The sequence below is a fragment of the Diadema antillarum genome, unplaced genomic scaffold (genome assembly GCF_040938485.1).
Source record: "Diadema antillarum isolate AM-2024a unplaced genomic scaffold, OU_Dant_1.0 seq00000532_RagTag, whole genome shotgun sequence".
Lineage (NCBI taxonomy): Eukaryota > Metazoa > Echinodermata > Echinoidea > Diadematoida > Diadematidae > Diadema > Diadema antillarum.
The window spans coordinates 1330305-1349629 of NW_027271483.1; the positions used below are offsets into that span (position 1 = coordinate 1330305).

Genomic DNA, 19325 nt, shown 5'->3' on the forward strand with positions numbered 1-19325 from the left:
CCATCATTGATATCAGATGGATGACCCAAAATGGAGTTACAAAAAAATCCAATGCCTCGATATGCTCTGTCACTGAGTGCATGCTGAGGTCTGATCATTTAAAGGACAAGTCCACCTTCATATACATAAGGATTGAGAGAATGCAACAATATCAGTAGAACACATCAGTGAAAGTTTGAGGAAAATTGGACAATCCGTTCAAAAGTTACGAATATTTTAAGTATCTGCGCAGTCACTGCTGGAAGAGAAGACTACTACAGTGTATGATGTCACATGCATACAACTATATAAGGAAAATAAAAAGAGAATTTCACAAAACTTTACTTTTTGAATAAAGTGCACAGTTCTTCGACTTGCTACTGACATATGTTAAGGGTAATATTATTCCCCCTGCCTTCTGAAAGAGAGAAGTCGAGTGTTCTTTTGTTATGGGAGAAAAATGGAAATATGTTGAATTTTCTTTATTCTTTCTTTATATCGTTGTACTCATGTGACATCACAAGCTATAGTAGTCTTTTCATCCAGCCGTGAGTGAGCAGAAACTTCAAAAATTCATAACTTTTTAATGGATTGTCCAATTTTGCTCAAACTCTCACTGATGTGTTCTACTAATATTGCTGCATTTACTCAACCCACATGTCTATGAAGGTGAACTTGTCCTTTAAATCCAAAGAATTCCTTGGTTTCCCATTCCTATTTGTCACAGATCCAACCAGCCACCACACCCACTACAGTGGGCGTTCCGCAATCAGCAGTCCTCCACGTCAGGAAACTCCCGCAGTGGTGGCCCGGGTGTCGTCAATGAGGTGCTGGGCTCAGCAGGTGGAGCACCAGCTGTTGGTGAGTAACTGTGTCCAGTCCAACTCCGTCAACTGAAGTTATGAGTGTATTGGGCAGTGTGTAACGTATGTGTGAAGGATGGTGTGGTTTCATTTTACTGTATACAGTCAACCTCGGATACCTCGACGTCGGATAAGCCGAATATCACTTACCTCGGGTACAAAATGAAAGTCCCGATTGTTCCTATGGAGTTTCCGTGTATTAAAATTTGCGTAGCTCGAAGAAAATAACTCGAAGTTCGGTTACCTCGAAGTGAAATCTACTGTCCTGATCTTAATTAACTTATTGTTTTTCCCAGCATGTAGCTCGAATCGAATTGCAACGTCACTCAGAATCTCCGATTAAGCGCGCGTGGACAGCGGAGACATGTCACAAATCTTTTCACACTCGACTGTAAATATTCTGAACAATCGCGCGCCCAAAGAAATACCCGGTAGGCCTACACAGCTGACAAGAAAAACCCCCAACACCTACCTACTACACACGTACACGATATGCAAATAGCACCCGTGCCAATGGAGTACTTACGTTAACACTACGCTCTTTTCTTTAACCACTGTGTTTTGATTTTTGATCGTGGGTGATACCGAGTAGTCATACCGTGCGCGTAGATTTCTTAACCGTCGTGGCGCACCTGCTTTTGTGTTGACAGTTATATCTTTGGCATTAATCATGGTCCACTGTTCTAACGTCAATCTCCTGCGTAGTGCCTATATTTAAATTTTTTTTTCGGCCTTTCACGAAGTTTGTTTCATTTATTCTTCCCCGAGAACGCAAGCACTGGATTTTTTTTTCCAGCAATGCGATTATGAAAATACATGTAGTGTCGTATAATGATCTGGAAATATAGGCCGAGCATAATAAAGAATGGAATAGACAGGGCTCCACACTGACTTTACCGGGTCACCAATGTCATTGATTTTTATTTTTTGGTGGTCAAAAGTAAAATCTGCTGACGCAAAAAAAAAAAACCACCCCAAAACGGGAAAAACATTAGAAAAACTAAATTAGTCCTACTAAACATAGAAAAATTAATATTAAGCATTATTGAAGTGATGCAGATGCCCATGTCTTAAAGAAGTGAATAGAAAATTTAATCATCTTATTCTGTGTTTTAAGATTTAGCAAATTTTGCATAGGCGTAGAGATTATTATAAAAGTTGATGCTTATACTAGGAGGTTAAAATTTACGTTTGAAATGAGAAAGTGGGAGCATTTGCTGACATTTGTTAGCATCCGAAAGTTAATGTTATTCATTTCTTATTGCAAAAGCAATCATCCAACATATATTAGTATGTTAGCACCTTACGGAGCCGAATATAACCGTTAATCATTTTTAAATGTAAAAGCAAACAACCGACATTCATTTTAGCATCTTGGCGGAGCTGAATTCTTTTTTATATCCTTATCCATTTCCAAACGTGAAAGCGAACATCCGCTATTTGTTTTAGCATCTAACTGAGTGGATTAGTACCGTTAATCATTTCCAAATGTAAAAGCAACAATCTGTTATTTATTTTTGCATCGTCCGGAGCAGAATATTACGGTTATTCATTTCAAACATCCAACATTTATTGCATTATCGTATCCGGAGCTGAAGGTACTGCTGTCCACTTCCGAAAGTGAAATGAATCATCTGACAATTATTTTATCATTGTACGGAGCCGAATGTTACTGTTTTTCATTTTTGAACGTAAAGGCAAACATCAGACATTTATTTTACCATCAAACATAGCTGAATTACCGTTATTCATTTCGAAATGTGATAGCAAATATCCAATATTTTTTTAACATCGTATGGGGCAGAATGTTACCGCCATTCACTTCCAAACATGCCAAACGTAAAAGCAATCATTCGACATGTATTTTAATAACTTCCGGAGCTGAATGTTATTACCATTTACTTCCTAACGTAAATGTTACTTTTATTCATTTCGAAATTTAAAAGCAAACATCAGAAAGTTATTTTAGCATCTTCTGGAGCCGAATGTTATTGCTATTTCCTTTCGAAAGTATAAGGAAACACCCGACATTTATCAAACCATCGTACGGAGTTGAATATTAGTTTCCGAACGTCAAAGCAAATATTAGACATCCAGCGTCTTCCGGAGCCGAATGTTATCCTTGTTCATTTTCGAACGAAAAATCAACTATCTGACATTAGTTTTAGCACCATCAGAGCTGTGTCTTATCGTTATTCATTTCCAAAAGTATTAGCAAACATCCGACATTTGTTTTAGTATCATACAGAGTCGAATATTACCGTTATTCATTTCCAAAATTAAAAGCAAACATCTGACATTTATTTTAGCATCTTACGTAGCCGATTGTTACCGCTATTCATTTTCAAAAGTTAGTAAAGGCAAACATCCGAATTTTTTCGGTGGCGCGATCGGGCCACCAAAATCTTTATATCTGAAATTTTAATTTCAATTCCGATTTTCATTCAATTCATTCATATAAAAGTTGATTCAATTCCAATTGACAAGCATGCAAACAATCAGTAGGCACTACAACAGATGCCATGTTGAACAACGATAAACTTCGGATAAGTCGAAGAAAATTCGACGTACGCGTACCTCGAAATTCGCGTACCTCGAACCATTTTCTTCAGTCCCGACGAATTTGAGGTATCCGAGTTTGACTGTAGTTTGTGACATCAAGTCAGGGATGTGTTATGTAATCATGTTGATATCTTCATCTTGACAATGGTTGTATGGTAAAATGTCCAGGGGCCCGTTGCATAAAAGTTATTATATCCCTCATGTAGAGCTTCTTGCCATAGGATTGTACAGAGCACGAACATTGTGTAGTTTTACTAGCTAGCTACGAGCAGCTGGATGTGGTGCAATTGGTTACTAGCCAGCGGGATATAGTACTTTTGGGAATCCACGATCTGCACCCAATTGTGATCATGCGATCGATATCGACATTTCTCACTTCAATGTACGCAGTGCGCGTAGTAGCGATACTTTTGAGCGACAGTCCTGTGCGTGGCTTATAGCTAGCGCTAGCAGCGCTTTGGAATTGCGCGACGGCATTACAGAAATCTGTGGTGCGATGGCGGCGTGTGTGTGTGTGTGTATTCGTTTAGTAGTGTGATCAATGCAGTTCAGCTCATTATTGACAAAGTGACTGCGCTTCAAGTAACGGAGGAATGATTGCAGCAGAAGGACACCATATCAGATCAGGTACGAATTAGGAATAAACTAAAAGCGATTTTGAAGATGATGTGGGTAACCAAGCCGTTTTAGACCTACTTCTAACGTAGTCCTGGACCTCCTCGATCTTTCGGAGTTTTGCACGCTGCGGTGTAGCTCGTGTGTAGGAACCAACGGTGTCGTTCGCTACGCGCTGCACGCACTGCTGCTGCACTGCTGCGGCCTAACGTTAGATTTAACGTCAGGAAACATGCACATTTTTCCAAAAGAGAACCATCATCACTCTAGTAAAATGCTTGAGAGGGATATAAAACAAATATCGACTGCTTTCTTTCGGGCCATGGTAAAACTATTTGCACCGAGGTGATTTCTCAACAGTGCTATGTCCCGAGACGAATCTCCCTCTGCAGCAGTCGATATTTGTATACTATTATGGTAACTTTGCCATCCAATGGTAACTTCCATGGAATTCTTGATTTTGATTGGCTGTTGAGTGTATTGTTGCCATGGTAGTTACCATTTGATGGCAAAGTTACCATAATAATAACTTTAATGCAACGGGCCCCTGGAGGATCCAGAGTTGCCTTCAGACTCATCAGTGCCCCTAGAGTTAGTACCATTCTTGTTCTCACAAAGTGAAATGGTAAGATGGAACAGTTGCTGAATTGTATGCACAGGTTTCGACTGTGTTACAGTGAGGAGTTGTGGTCATTTGTAGGTGTGATGTGTGAGTTGTTGCTAACACCCATCAATAATTCTCCCCACTTTTCCCCACCCAGCCTCCACCGGTCTCATCTACATAGACCCCTCCAACCTCCGGAGAACCACCATCTCGACGGCGGCCAATCCCGCCCCGCCCACCACCGGCAACACTGAGACCACGCCCACTACCACGGCCAGCCGGCTGGCGCGGGCCTTTGGCATCGTCATGCGCCAGATCTCGGACCTGATGTCGCTGCTGCCCAACTACAAGGCGCCGGAACCGATCACAGAGACCCTGGAGATTACTGCAGAGAATGCCAAGGAGCTGCAGGTATGGCCAAACCCCAACTTTTGAAAAAAATCTCTGGCAAGCCTCCCAATTTTTATTTTTATTTTCATCTTTTATTTTTTCCAAAAGTAAATTTCATTGCACCATGGCTTTTGTTAGTAGCACAGCGTACATTGGGTTTAAGCTCCTTATTTGACAAGAGCAGTGTCATTTCAGTTATTGATAAGTTCCGGTTTCAGGTGTTAGTTATCATTCATACAAGTGGGTTTTGTCTAATGAAAGCTGGCTCATTGTAGCTCTGAATATAGGCTCCTGTGGTAAAGATACAGTATAACAGCTGTATGTTCACTTTCACTGTTCATGGGATGCTTTTCATTCTTGAAAAGTCAACCAGTGTCCAAGTCCAAGTCCAAGTTTGTAAATCTACTTAGCAGCGATTTTAAAACAAGATGCTTCCAATATATCCATTGTCAGTCTTCCTAATATAAATTTATCACCTTGTCTATGAAGGTTTGTAGCTCACAAAATTGATAAATATATGGGTTTGGTGGTGTTGCCTGTATCTTTGGATCTAATTGCCATGAAAGGTTATGGATTACGTTATGTTTTTGTTTCCCCCTGTCTGACAGAGCTATGTACATTCCAGCCTGAAGCCCACGTGGGACTGGCTTGTGTGTGTCATGAACAGCACAGAGGCTCAGCTGCGCTATGGTAAGGCACTTATGGGTGCCACTGACCCCTCCCACCCAACACACCCGCTTCGCAGCCAGTACATGCGCACCCTGCGCGGGACAGCACGGGAGGCAGCGGCACGCGAGGAGGCCGCCTACCAGCACTCGCTGGAGAGCAGGAGACGGGGCACCCACGGCAACACGGAGGAGCACGGCGCCATGATGGACTACCTCTGCTACGTTCTCTCCCTGATGCGCTCCCACAACAGCGAGCATCTCGGCTCCTTGCCCATGCTGGACATCGCCGCTCTCAAGCACATTGCCTACGTCCTGGACTCCTGCATCTACTTCCTGCGCTGCTTCGAGCAGGAACCCCTCTGCGAGCCCTCCCAGGCCTCCGCCGGCAAGCGCCCCTGGTGCTTCGTCCAGGACAACGAGGCCGGGGGTGACTCCAGGATGGAGGTCGATGGTAGGGAGACGGATCGGCCGTCCACCTCTACCGGGCGCAAGCACCCTTTCTTTGTGAGATCGGACTCCACCACCTTCTTGGGATGCCCTCCTCGGGATCCCATCGAAACTCCCCTTGCTGAAGCCCTGCCCTTGGCAGACAGACCCCAGTTGCTGCAGCCGAGCGCAACTAAGGAGCAACTCTTTGGCATGCCTCAGAACCCAATGCTTCCGGGAGACTCGGATATCGTGCTAGGTATGCAATGATGGTGTTAATCGTAGCAGACAGTTATTGCTTTCATTACATCTCATTTATATACTCCATTTGTAGTGTTTTCTATTGAATGTTTCATTCTTGTTCTCTCATGTTATTCATGCAGATTGTCTGAGATTCGATATCAATATTCTACATCACCTATGCTAAATTGAAATTCACACCTGCTAGAATCAAGCATTTTCCCTGATAGGCAATGCATATGCCAAAATTCACAATGTGCCATCATTATTTCAAGTCTTGAATCTCAGAAGAAGTGTAGATCATGGCCAGTATGGGGTCAGAACAGTAATAAAATTTGATTCATTGACAGGAATCGTACAACTTTACATCCACGGAACAATACCAGAGTTCTGTACACATTCAGCATCAAATATTTACCCACCCAGGCCACAACCAGTCTGTGACTGTGCACCAATCTTTCCTGGAGATCCTGCCAACCCAGATGAGCGTCTCTCAGCGACAGATGGTCGGCCAGCTGGGAATGGAGGAGGATCAGGAAGAGGAGGAAGAGGAGGAGGAGGAGGATGAAGAGGAGGAAGAAGAAGACGAGGAGGAGGAGGAAGAGGCCGAGGAAGGGGCCAATGATCTCAGCGAGCCCTGCGGGGCAGGCAGCGAGGACGCGAAAGAAGGGGGCGTGTCGGGAGGTGCCACTACCAGCTCGGAAACCCAAGAGTCCTCATCTCTGCTCTCTGGTATGCCCTAGTCATAATGTCTCTTTGAGGACTTCTATCCTGTGTGATTCTATCTCTTCCTCATATTCTTTCATCTTACAGCTTTCTCTGTATGTTATACTGTATATGCCAAATATTTTGTAAGGTTTTTATTTTTCGCAAATTTCGCAAAGGGAGTGCTATTACCAAATTTTAAAACACACGAAAATATTAACTCTGATCCAGACACGAATATGACGTGCATGCATACATTTCTCCATTCACTACTGTACTCCACATTCACAAATTCAACCATTCGCCAAATTGTCGGGAAGTCACGAATTGCAAAAAATTGGACTCCCTAAATATATGGCTTAAACAGTATACTCCTCTCTATTTTTGAGAGTGTCCCATTTTCTTTGTGAAACTTCAAATATGATTTCATGTTTTAGTAGTATTGCCCCTTTAGTAGTAGTTCTTTGGTTTTCAAATCATTCAGACTCATGTAAAGGGATTAGTGTTGTGAAGCATTGATTCCATTAACCTTGTGATATGCTGATCTGGCAAATAAATGTGATGTTCCCTAGCCTTCATGTCGTGAAGATTTGTATACAATCTTGAGATATATCTTGTTTCATGGGCAGCAAAAACCTGTCTCTAATTCTGATAAATCCCTTTAAAGACCTGGTAGCGTGAGGACACCACGGAGAGGGAAGGCTAGCGAAACTCTGATACATAAATAAAATAAAATCAATCATATCAATCAATCCTATTTGAGAATTTGTGCATGCAGCTTTATCACCGATCGCTGTGCAAGTATACGCACAGCTAAAAAACCTCAACTGGAGTCATCTGTTACTGGAGAGCATGTGCTTCAATGAGCATATTCACTGACCAGTGCGGTTTATGGTTATTAAATGTACCCCGGTTGGCAGTGAATGAATCGGCCATTCATGAATCCCCATGCTACCATGTCTTTAAAGGGACTGTACAGTACTGGTTGAGGTGGGGATTCATGTTTTGAACATTCCTAAGTGAGATAACGAAAAGCCTCTTATGAAATATGAAAGAGCATGTAATTTTAAGAAGGATTCAACGTTTATTTGATGAAAATTGGTTTTCAAATGGCTGAGATATCCAAAAAAGTGCTAATGATAAAAGGCGACATGCCACAACTTTATTAGGATCTCTTTGTTTCACCTTGTTTTTGGATATCTCGGCCATTTCAAAACCGATTTTCATCGAATAAACTTTTGATACCCCTTAGAACAGCATGCTCTTCGACATCTCATAGAGTGGTTTCTGAATATCTCGCAAAACGTTAAAAACTACAATGTAAATCCTCACCTCGACCAGAACTGAACACACCCTTTAAGATATGAGGAATATGTCTGTTGTGTTATTTTGTGCTTTTATACCTCATATTGAGGATGGTAGAGTAGAAATATTGAGCTGCCATGACGGGACCTCAAATGAAGGAATCTTGAACTTTTGGCTCCTCTGCACAGGTGCAACCAGTCTGGCTAGTGCCTCCACGCTGCCTGTGAGTCAGAGTCTGGGTGAAAGCAGTGACCCCTCCAAACCTTCTGGACCTATGTCCTCGATATCCTCCTACATGAGCAGTGGTTCTTCAGGATTGTCAGAGCAGGGTCCTGTTCCGAGGCCAGTGCCTGGTACAGCCTCGGATGCAAGGAGGCGGACACAGGATCCCCCTAGGACTCCCTCTGGGTCCCTCCCAGGGCCCCTCTCTCTGGACTCCGGTGCCGGAGTAGCGCAGCCACGCCCGGGTGGAAGTGACAGCAGCGGGGGCGATCAGGGCCACCCTGCTGGTGGGATGGGGGGCAGTGCTGGACTATCGCTCTCGCCGACGATACCCATTGCTGGTGGCAGCAACGCCACCTCGGCAACACTAGTCAGTGTAATACGCACCACTGGGTCTGTGGACAAGAGCACTGCGGCGGGTGCAGAATCTGCCCAAGGGCATCCCGCTGGAGGGAGCCGGGATGCGGCGGCCAGCATGCCGGGCCCCAGTCGTGTGTCAGTCTCGGAAATCCCCCTACCCCCTGACCCGCAGCGGGGTGCAGCCGAGGACCTCACGGCGGCTGCTTCGAGGGAAGTCAATCTCGGCGCCCTCTTCCACGTAGGCCAGGAAGAGGCGGTCCAGGCGAGTCCGATGAATCTGTCAGAGTCTGCCAGTAATGCAGCGGCGGTGGCAGCAGCAGCAGCTGCGGCTGCCTCTGTCGATCCATTGCCCCTGGAACTGTCCAACCATGAGACGGGAGAGCGCAGTCGGCCCACATCTGCTACTAGAGACCTGGATCAGCAGGACTATGCCGACCCAGAGGACGGGGGACGGAGGAAAACCCCCAGCAGGGGTGGTCCTACAACCGTTACGGTCAACCGTTCAGACATCCAGCCAGTCAACTCCTTTGACCAGATCATCCGACTCCTACGGTAAGTTGTCAGACTGTGACAATCTGTTTAGTTTATAGATATCGCTTGTGTGCGTATGCACTGAATTGTCTGTACTGCAGTTGCTTTGAATTCATACGATGTATAAGTGAGGAATAATGAGTTACAACAAGGGTTTGGGAAACACGAGATGGTGATAAATTGACCTTCCTCGATTCCAAAACTGTCAGATATATGCTGTCTTATATATGACATCTTGTTACCTCTCAAAAGTAAATAGAAAGTGATAACATGATGAGTACAAAGCATAAGTTGCAGTGCTTGTTTGAGTATTAGCTGTATCCCCATGAAAAAAAAAAAAACTTACAAAAGTTATTTTGATCACCCTTCTGGTTTTGATGGTTTCATCTGCAGTAGTGTTGAATCATCAGTCGGTCATAGAGAAGGGTTTGAACCAACCTCACAAAACAATGCTTTGTTTCCACCCGACCAGACCGCTCTCACCACTGCTGTCGGCAGACATGCTGCTGGGCCGGTGGCGTCTGTGCCTCGAGCTCTTTGGCCACGTCTTCCTGGAGGACGTCGGCGCCGAGCAGGGCTCTGTGCTCAGCGAGCTGGGGGGATTCGAGGTGAAGGAGTCACGTTTCCGGCGCGAGATGGAGAAGCTGAGGAACAACCACACCTCCAAGGACCTCACCCTCGAGGTAGGTGCACGGCGATGCCATGACAAATTTTCTCCTCCTCTTCCTTCTCCTCCTACTCCTCCTCCTCCTCCTCCTCCTCCTTCTTCTTCTTCTTCATATTAAGGAAGCTGCCTCTCCAATCCTGAAGATTATTGCAGATTTTAGCCCTTTATCCTTTTGTGTGTGTGTGTGTTTGACCACTTCCACAGGATTTCGTCCTGCTGTTTATGAGAGAAGTGAAGTGGGTTCTTTTACTGTATGTGCATAGGGTTTAGCTCTCCTTCACAATGGACCAATGGCTTTGAGTCTCCTCCAAAAGATTGGGCAACAAGGATGAAGTGCCTTGCCAGAGGGCACTGCTGCCAGGCAAAATAATCTTGTTATCTACAGAGGGTGGCTGTCTAGGAGACTATTTATACTCTTTGTTTATCATTGTTTTATCATATGCAAAGAAATACTGAAAAAGTGTCACGTTTTCGGATAGTAAGAGAAATATACAAGTATTTCCACCGTGAGCCTTGGAAGTGAGGTAACTCTTCACATTGTGTCTATTTTTATGGACAGGTTGAGCGCTCTCGCGACCTGCTGATCCAGCAGACGATGCGGCAGCTGAACACCCACTTCCACCGGCGGTGCAGCGCCAACCTGGAGCGCCTGCCCATGCCAGTCCACCGGGTAAAGGTCACCTTCAAGGACGAGCCAGGCGAAGGAAGTGGGGTGGCACGCAGCTTTTACACGGCCATCGCCGAGGCCCTCATGGCACCGGAACGTCTGCCCAACCTAGAGGACTGCCAGGGATCTAACAAGGGCCCTCAGTATGGTGAGTAAGGGGGCGGGACATTCAAAAACTTTCTACCCCTCCCCTCTCCCCTCTTCCCCTCCCACTCCCAAAAGAAGAAGAAAATATGCATACAAAAGCAGAAAGAGGGACTGAATTTGACCACACATGATTAGGTTAACATGTCTCAAAGTCGAGTGTATGAGTGTCATTTCTAGACCCCAAATTGACATCTTACCAGAACATGCAAGTATCTCATTGCTGTGAAAGAGCTACCCGGAAATTACAGGGAATTTGAAACTAATGGGACCATATGAAAAGAAATTCAGCAAATGATTTCAATCTCATTTCTTTGATAGGAAGCTACTGAATCCCCCAATTGACTCTCCACGCCCTCTAGTGAAGAGCTGTGCATCACCAAGAATTCTATGTTTCAGCATTATCTGCTATATGCAGATAAAAGTTTGTGGAAATTCAGAGGGCAAAAAAAAAAAAAAATGGCTGTCATTACATAACTTATATATTGTCAATTCTTACCAGTGTGATGTTTTTGCTGTTTGCAAGACAAGTGCCTTGTTCTTTTCTCATGCTCACTCAATTCACATCATGTGACTTGTTGTATATGTCGACAATTATCAGCAGTGTTATGCTTTTCCTTCCTACAAGACTTGAGCCATGTTTCCTTCCCAGGCCTGATCCAGCGGCTGCGGAGCCGAGAGCGGGAGCGGGAGCGTCAGCAGCGGCGCAACGAGCTGCGCACCGGCAGCGGCCGCATGGCGCAGAGCCTGGACCGAGACCGCAACACCCTCTCCTACGATGCCCGCCCCTTCTACCCGCGCGATAGCGCCAATGCAGACGACCGGAACGCGGACTTCGAGCCCCTGCCCCCGTCCAAGCAGGCGCTCGGGGAGAGGCTGTTCCCCAGGGTGTATGCCTTGCAACCGGTAAAGCCTGCCTTTGAGCTGTATTGTGATATTTCATTTGTAGTGCAGAGAGAGAATTTAGTATTAACTCATAGTCCCGAATTCACAAACTAAGATAGTTTTGATATAGCTCATAGATTGTGGAAATTTCATCTGTATTAAGGTGTGAGATAGATCTTGTATGGCAGCAGACATCCGATAATGAATGATACACGCATGTGAAAGATACACCTGCACTTTTTTTAGTCCATGGACGAAATGTAATCTAGACTTGATACTGCCTTTCTGAATTTAGGCCAGTGAGATTTTTAAGAGCTTTCAGGGAGATACTTGTGTGCAACATGCATCTCAGTGGGCTAGAAAATTTTCACATCACAAAAGGTTTTGATGTGCTTTAAAGGACACGTTCACCTTTATGTACAATGTACATGTTGGTTGAGTGAAAGCAGCAATATCAGTACAACACATCAGTGAAAGCTGAAGGAAAATTGGACAATCCGTTCAAAAGTTATTGATTTTTTAATTTCTGTGCAGTCATTGCGGGATGAGTAGACTACTACAGCTTGGGATGTTACAGGTGTAGAATGATATGAAGAAAATATGAAGAGAATTCGACAAAATTTCCTCTCTTTTTTTGAAGTGCACATTCCCTTGACTTGTTACTAATCAAATGTTAAGGGTAATATTATTCCCTTGGCCTTCTGAAAGAAACAAGTCAGTTGCTCTTTTATTATGCAAGAAAAGTGAAAATATGTTTAATTTTCTTTATATTTTCTGTCTATTGTTCTACACATGTGACATCACAAACTGTAGTAGTCTTCTCATCCTACGATTGCGGTGCTGACACTTCAGAAATTCATAATTTTTGAAGGAACTGTCCATTGACCATTTTCCTCAAACATTCCCTGATGTGTTCAACTAATATTGCTGCATTTACTCAATCCACATGTATATCAAAGTGAACTTGCACTTTAAGGATAATGATGCCCCATGTTATTCAGTTTGCCTGTTATACATCTCTACCAACTCCCTCCATTTTTCCCCCCTGCCATCCCCCCAACAGTCCCTAGCCAGCACCATCACAGGAATGCTCCTGGAGCTTCCCCCAGCCCGTCTCCTGCTCCTACTGGCCAGCGAGGAGTCACTCCGGGAGAGGGTGGAGGAGGCCATGGACATCATCGTCTCAAGAGGGAGGTAAGAACCACCTTCCCTCTAGCTCTCAATCACTCTAGCAGAGATACTAACTGTTGATTTTAACAGTACATGTATTCTGTACTCCCCCCCCCCCCCAAAAAAAAAAAAAAAAAAAAAAAAAAAAAAGATTAATTAATCTAAAAAGAAGAAGAAGAATAATGAAATAAAATACTGCAGATTTCATAGAAATACTGGTTTTCCCAAATGGTATTGCTGTGCATGTATATGACAGGGAAGGTGAAAATAGTGTTTTCTTACCAAAGATACCCCTTCAATGCTGTCACAATGTTGCAATGCTAAATGTATTTACAAGGTTAGCATCCCTGCTATACTGAAGGAGGTATAAAGAGCCAAGCAGAAATATTGGCTTTATAGAGGATATAAGACTGCAGGGTGAAATTCAGCATTTTTTAAGGCATAGATGTACAGTATTTTTGTCATGTGTATGAAGTATAGTACAAAGTGAATGTTAAAACCTTTTTTTTGGGGGGGGGGGGAGGGGGGTTTAAGCACTTTTTATTTTCGTATGATGATACTTATATTTTCATGGCACTATAGAAGGGAGTTTCAAGATGTATGACTGTACAATTGCTTGGGTATGAGAATCAGAGTCATTTGTATCCAGTAATATCAAGGTTTGATAACTGTCAAGGACTAAGATTCACCCTGTCTCTTTTTAACTGTCTTTGACTCCAACCCCCTCTCCTTTCTTTTTTTTATCTTCCCCCTCCCTAGCCGGGATGACCCAGCAGACAGCAGCCGCCTGGACCTCGATATCTTTGGCCTCGTTGAGCGGGACAAGAGCAAGGGCCCCATAGAAACAGCCGGGGCTTCCTCCGGCGTTCCCATGGAGACAGAGGACTGCGACGATGCGGACCGCGACAACGAACCCCTCTTCTTCCAGCCAGGGAAGAGGGGCTTCTACTCGCCGCGCCAGGGCAAGAACTCCACGGAGAGACTGAATGTCTTCAGGAACGTCGGCAGGTTAGTGAGAGGCTCTAGGCTTTTAACCTTTTGTGTACTGTGAGTGCTGATTGACACAGAAAACCCCATAGCATTGTACACACAGTGCCTGGCATAGAAAGGGTTAAGGATGGCAACATGCAAGAAAAAGTAAAAGTTTGTCTGAAGACATCTGTCAACTCTGTATAGCTGAGGAAGACATGAACTACTGGAAATGTATAGCTGAGCCCAGTCACCACTATCGACTTTGGATGAAAACTAATCAAAAGCACCGTTTTTTTTATAACTTACACCATATCTCATTTTTTCCCTCTTGTGTGATGCTAAAAAGAGAAACTGAGAGTATGAATAATGAGAGTCATTGATGAAACCAGTTGATTTACTGTAAAAGTGCTTATTTTTGCACTTGGCCGTGTCAGATGAGTTTCGCATGTCTTTTAATACCGCGGAATTAAGATATGAACTACTGGAACATATAGCAAGCAAAAATATTCTCTTTCTTGTATTTTTGCGCTAGTTTCTAGTTGCGTCAAATGCGTTAAAATTTAAACCCTGCAAAAATGTCCACTTTTACAGTGGTAAAATTAATGTCATAGAATAATCACCTAATTTTTGTTTGATCAGTGTGATTTTGTGTTTGCAAAGTGCAGTCATTGTGTAACATCATTTTCATGTTTTTCTTTTCCTGCACAGAATTCTGGGCTTCTGTCTGCTTCAGAATGAACTCTGCCCTTTGACCCTGAATCGCCACGTCATCAAGTTCATGCTCGGAAGAAAGGTAGGCTGGAGAACTTTTCAGAGCAATCCCTCTCTTGTCAAAGACTGTTTTGTGTTGACTCTGTTTAGGTCTTTGTGCAAGTTTTTGCCTTGAAGTTTAATAGCTATTGATATTTGCCTTAGAGCTTTTGGGGAATTCTACAAATTTCAGTCATATTGTGATTGAAAATGTTGATGAATATGTGATGAATATATGAAAATCTGTGGCTCACTTAATGATAAGGATTAGTTTCCTTTCACCATGTGGAGGACACATTCTGTGGTTTTGTCTGTGGTTATGTGTTAGTGCTAGTGCTAGTGGTGGTAGTAGTAGTAGTAGTAGTGGTAGTAGTAGCAGTTGTAGCAATCATAGTTACGTAGTAGCAGTAATACTGGTAGACGTGCTAATGTTGTTAGTAGGAGTACTGGCAGTAGTAGTAGTAGTAGTAGTATTGGTAGTAGTATTTAGTAGTATTAGTAATGGTGATAACAGGAGTACAAGTAGAGTTAGTGATGATTACAGTGACAATGATGATGAAATCCTTTTTTCCATCATACAGATTGGCTGGCATGACCTGGCTTTCTTTGACCCCACCCTCTACGAGAGCCTGCGCCAGCTGCTCTTGGATGCAGAGCGTGGTCGGGCATCGGCCATTGAGGCCATGGAGCTCACCCTCTCCATCCAGCTGTCCAAGGAGGAAGGGGGTCAAGTGGTAGACTTGGTGCCGGGTGGCTCCCACATCCGTGTCACCGCCGACAACGCCTTTGACTACGTGCACCGCTACGCCGAATACAAGATGGTGGTGGCAGCCCAGAAATGCCTTTCGGTTAGTTAAAAATGGTGATGGTGATCATGTTCATGAAGACAGCGTTGATGACGATGATGACAATGATGACGATGATGACGATGATGACAATGAAGACGATGATAATGGTGTTTATGATGATGATGCTGACAATGACGACGATGATGTTGACAATGATAATGGTGTTTATGATAATGATGTTGGTGATGATGATGATGATGATGAATATGATGATGTGGTCTGATTTACCCAATGTGGCCTCCACGGTATATGCACTGTTTTATCATTACCTCAACATTGTGAAAAACCATTCAATATGCCTGGATCTAGAATGTTTAAAATGTCTTGTCCAAGGATTTAGTAACCAGGTAGGTCTCCAAATTTAAGATGTCGTATGAAATAGAGTCAAGAGCATCACACACTCTATCACAGTGTTCCAACTGATACATCAACTTTAGCTATCACATACCCTGTACACATTCATAGGTTGTAGTAACTTTTAAGAAGAAGCCCTCATTTGTATAACTTTGAAGCTTGCATGAAGTAGTGACAGTCACCTTGTAGTCATTAAGTTTTGTCTGTTGTATGTCGTGGACTTTGCTGGTATGCTTACTTTACCAGTGAGAAAAAATTTCCTGAAAGAAGCTGTTCATGAGGAGTCATTTCTTAATATTCCTCCTCTGTGTTGTATCGCAGTGGCCTTTTATAGTTTGAAAGTTGATGTTGCAACATATGTGACCCTGCACCTCAAAACAAACAAAAAGTCGCCAGACATGAATTTTTAGCTATGTCCATATTCTGAAAGAGCAGACTTTAAGCTTTAAAATGATGTATAACTATAATCAAATGGACTCTCCTAACCTATCTAAATATTGGAAAAAAGCACAAACTCAGGAAAAGTGTGAACTGAGAAAAGAGGCTCTGAAGTACAGTGTCTATTTAAGCGCTTTAATCTTTACCAAACCGTGCTGGCTGTGCGATGAATGGGACAAAAAAACAGGAAGTAAACCACCAGGGTAACAACAATGAAGGGATTATCAGATTAAAGTGAAATTAAGCGTGCCTCATTAACACATTCTGTCCATAATTAATGCCAACTTTCAAAGCAGTAGCATTACCCTTTCAAAAGTTATTAGAGTTGAAATTGAAGAGTGTGGACAAGGTTTTTCAGAAATGAAAAAGGGATTCTAAGGACACACCTAATCACACTATTCTACCAAAAATGTTCGAGATAAACTGCTAAAAAAAACACACTTTCCTGCCCTTTTTATGATACCAAATTTTGGCATAATGTAAAAGAAGACCCGCTTTTTTCAGAAAATATGAAAAAGTCAAGTTCGGCTAGGTTGACCCATTTTACTTATTTCCAGTCCTCACGCAAAATCAGTGTGTGCGACTTTATGTTCGTTTTGAGGTGCACGGTCACATATAGAGTTAGTCAAAGTTTTGTTAGATGCTAATGTTTGGAGATTCAACTGACAGCCAAAGAGAGTGCTGATGAAAAACAGCTTGCCAAGTTTTTGGCATCTGCATGGCCACATGAAGGCTAAATTATGATAAGTAGGAGAAAAATGGATGATGAACCCTACAAGAATATAGAAAAATAGTAATTTGACAAAAAGTAGATGGAAAACTGCAGCAGCATATTCAAATGGAACTGAAATATCTCTGCCCATCAAGAATGTTACAGTGTCTTGCATCTGTAGTTTCATGCTTGGTCTGCTGTATGTGTGTTTGTTTTCAGTCCATGAGGCAAGGTCTGTTTGATGTCCTGCCCCGTAACGCCCTGGACGGTCTGACGGCCGAGGATTTCCGCCTCTTGGTCAATGGGTGCGGTCAGGTCAACGTCCAGATGCTGATCGGCTACACCACCTTCAACGACGAGACGGGCAAACTGGGTGAGCAGGTTTTGTCTTTGTCATCATCAGAATTTCGCTCCTCTCAAGCTCGTAGTATCCAAGCAATCTTCATTTCTTCAGTTCTTTCGACTAGTTCACAGAAAAAAAAAATTTGGGTTTTTTTTTTTTTTGCAGTTCTCTGTGCATTCTCTCCACCAGTACTTCTCTATGGTACTTGTGTAGCATTGATGCAAGTTGTTTATTTTGATGTCACAATTGAAACATAATCATGTAGAGATTCACCGACTAATCAGTGAGTTTTATGGCAGGACGTCCTAGATTGACACTGTTTACGGACCATTACCAGTTACCTGGTAGGGGGTGAGCCACAAGGGGTTGGTATCATTTGCTCATTTTCATTCTTCTTGGGGGGAAATGAAGTTAGATCTTTGGCATGATCTTTTGTATGAATTGTGACTCTCTAACACATGGGACCTCCACTCTATGTCCCATCCAAGGGACCAAGTGTTTGCATCTCTTTTGATAGTAGGCTAGTTATTCATTGGTATCAAGTACCTGCCTCATTTGACTTTGAGAAATAATTATCTCATGTAACATCTTATCTTAACTTGACTAACTGGTCAGAACTGTCAATTGTTGATACCACTGGAAACAAAAAAAAAAAGTAGTATGAAAGACTGAAAAGTGAACTGATATACAATGTAGGAGCAAGCAATATGATGGATAACGTGCCTTTTTGTGTGCACAATTGTGTATGTGTGCTTGCAGGTGATGGGCACAGCAGTGAAGGCAACGACAAGCTGGCGACCTTCAAGCAATGGTTCTGGAGCATTGTGGAGAAGATGAGCACCCAGCAGAAACAGGATCTGGTAAGTATGCCTGTCTGCCTAGAGACAGCATCATTTGTCTCCCCAGATACCGCATCACATGTCCCCCTAGATACCGCATCACGCATCTTCGTTGACAATTCATCACATGGACACCAAATGTCTAGATACTGCAATTGTAAAAAACCTCAGAGGACGAAACGGGCAGGGTCATTGGTTAGAAAAACCGTGCTGCCCATTTTTTTTTTTTTTCAGATGGTGATTCTTAAACCCTATTTCCCCTTTGCGCCCCCCTTCAAAAAACAAATTAAAAAAACACCAATTGTCAAATTTTTTGTCTTCATAACTCAGCTGAAGATAGTGCCATGAGATCAAGTGATTACATAAGAATTAGTAGAAACTATTGACCTGACACAAGAATTAGTAAGAAACTATTGACCTGACACAAGAATTAGTATACAAATAATGACTGCTATGAGGGGCACAGTTAAAATTATGGGCCCAAGGTGATGTGAAAACCGTAACTATGCCCGAAGCGAAGCTGAGGGCATGGTTACAGTTTTCACATCCACCGAGGGCCTACATAATTTTAACTGTACCCCGAATATCAAGCAGTCATTATTTGTTTTATATACCGAACATATAGATTCCGAAATATAGATACCGAAAATATAGATTCTAGTCTCTTTTACAGCACTCGTAATCAATTGCTGATCGACAGCGCGGCGGTCGTATCATTTGTGCGTACAGTGATGTGTATACAGTGTACGTTACGTGGTACGGGGTTGCGATTGTCTCCAAAACCAGTCCCGCTAGTCCTCTTTTACAGCACGCTGATTGAATGCGCGGCGGTCGTATCATTGGTGCGTACATATATTATGTGCGATCTTCGTGTACGGGGGTCGCGACTGTCTCTAAAACCTATTTACTAACTGTGCCCGGGCCCCGGTCACAGTACCTCAAAAATAGGGCACAGTTGTTTTCATGACTCCCCTTTTAACCAATCACATGAGAGGATTCTAGAAATGAGGGATATAATAGAAACTATTGACCTGACACAAGAATTAGTAGAAACTATTGACCTGAC

General features: G+C 43.2%; 1 protein-coding gene across 1 annotated transcript in view; it reads left to right on the forward strand.

Moving 5' to 3' along the window:
- The window catches only part of LOC139734552 (E3 ubiquitin-protein ligase UBR5-like), a gene marked incomplete at its 3' end in the record, with an annotated part of 57548 nt that extends 39268 nt beyond the window's left edge, over positions 1–18280 (forward strand). Inside the window, exons 35-49 of the mRNA XM_071645326.1 lie at positions 707–840; positions 4781–5034; positions 5622–6366; positions 6774–7079; positions 8546–9232; positions 9263–9491; positions 9943–10153; positions 10697–10952; positions 11601–11854; positions 12897–13027; positions 13763–14011; positions 14684–14768; positions 15307–15573; positions 17297–17450; positions 18180–18280. Coding sequence (XP_071501427.1) covers positions 707–840; positions 4781–5034; positions 5622–6366; positions 6774–7079; positions 8546–9232; positions 9263–9491; positions 9943–10153; positions 10697–10952; positions 11601–11854; positions 12897–13027; positions 13763–14011; positions 14684–14768; positions 15307–15573; positions 17297–17450; positions 18180–18280 — 4063 coding nt within the window. The remainder of the gene's footprint in view (positions 1–706; positions 841–4780; positions 5035–5621; positions 6367–6773; positions 7080–8545; positions 9233–9262; positions 9492–9942; positions 10154–10696; positions 10953–11600; positions 11855–12896; positions 13028–13762; positions 14012–14683; positions 14769–15306; positions 15574–17296; positions 17451–18179) is intronic.
- Between the last annotated feature and the right edge of the window lie 1045 nt (positions 18281–19325).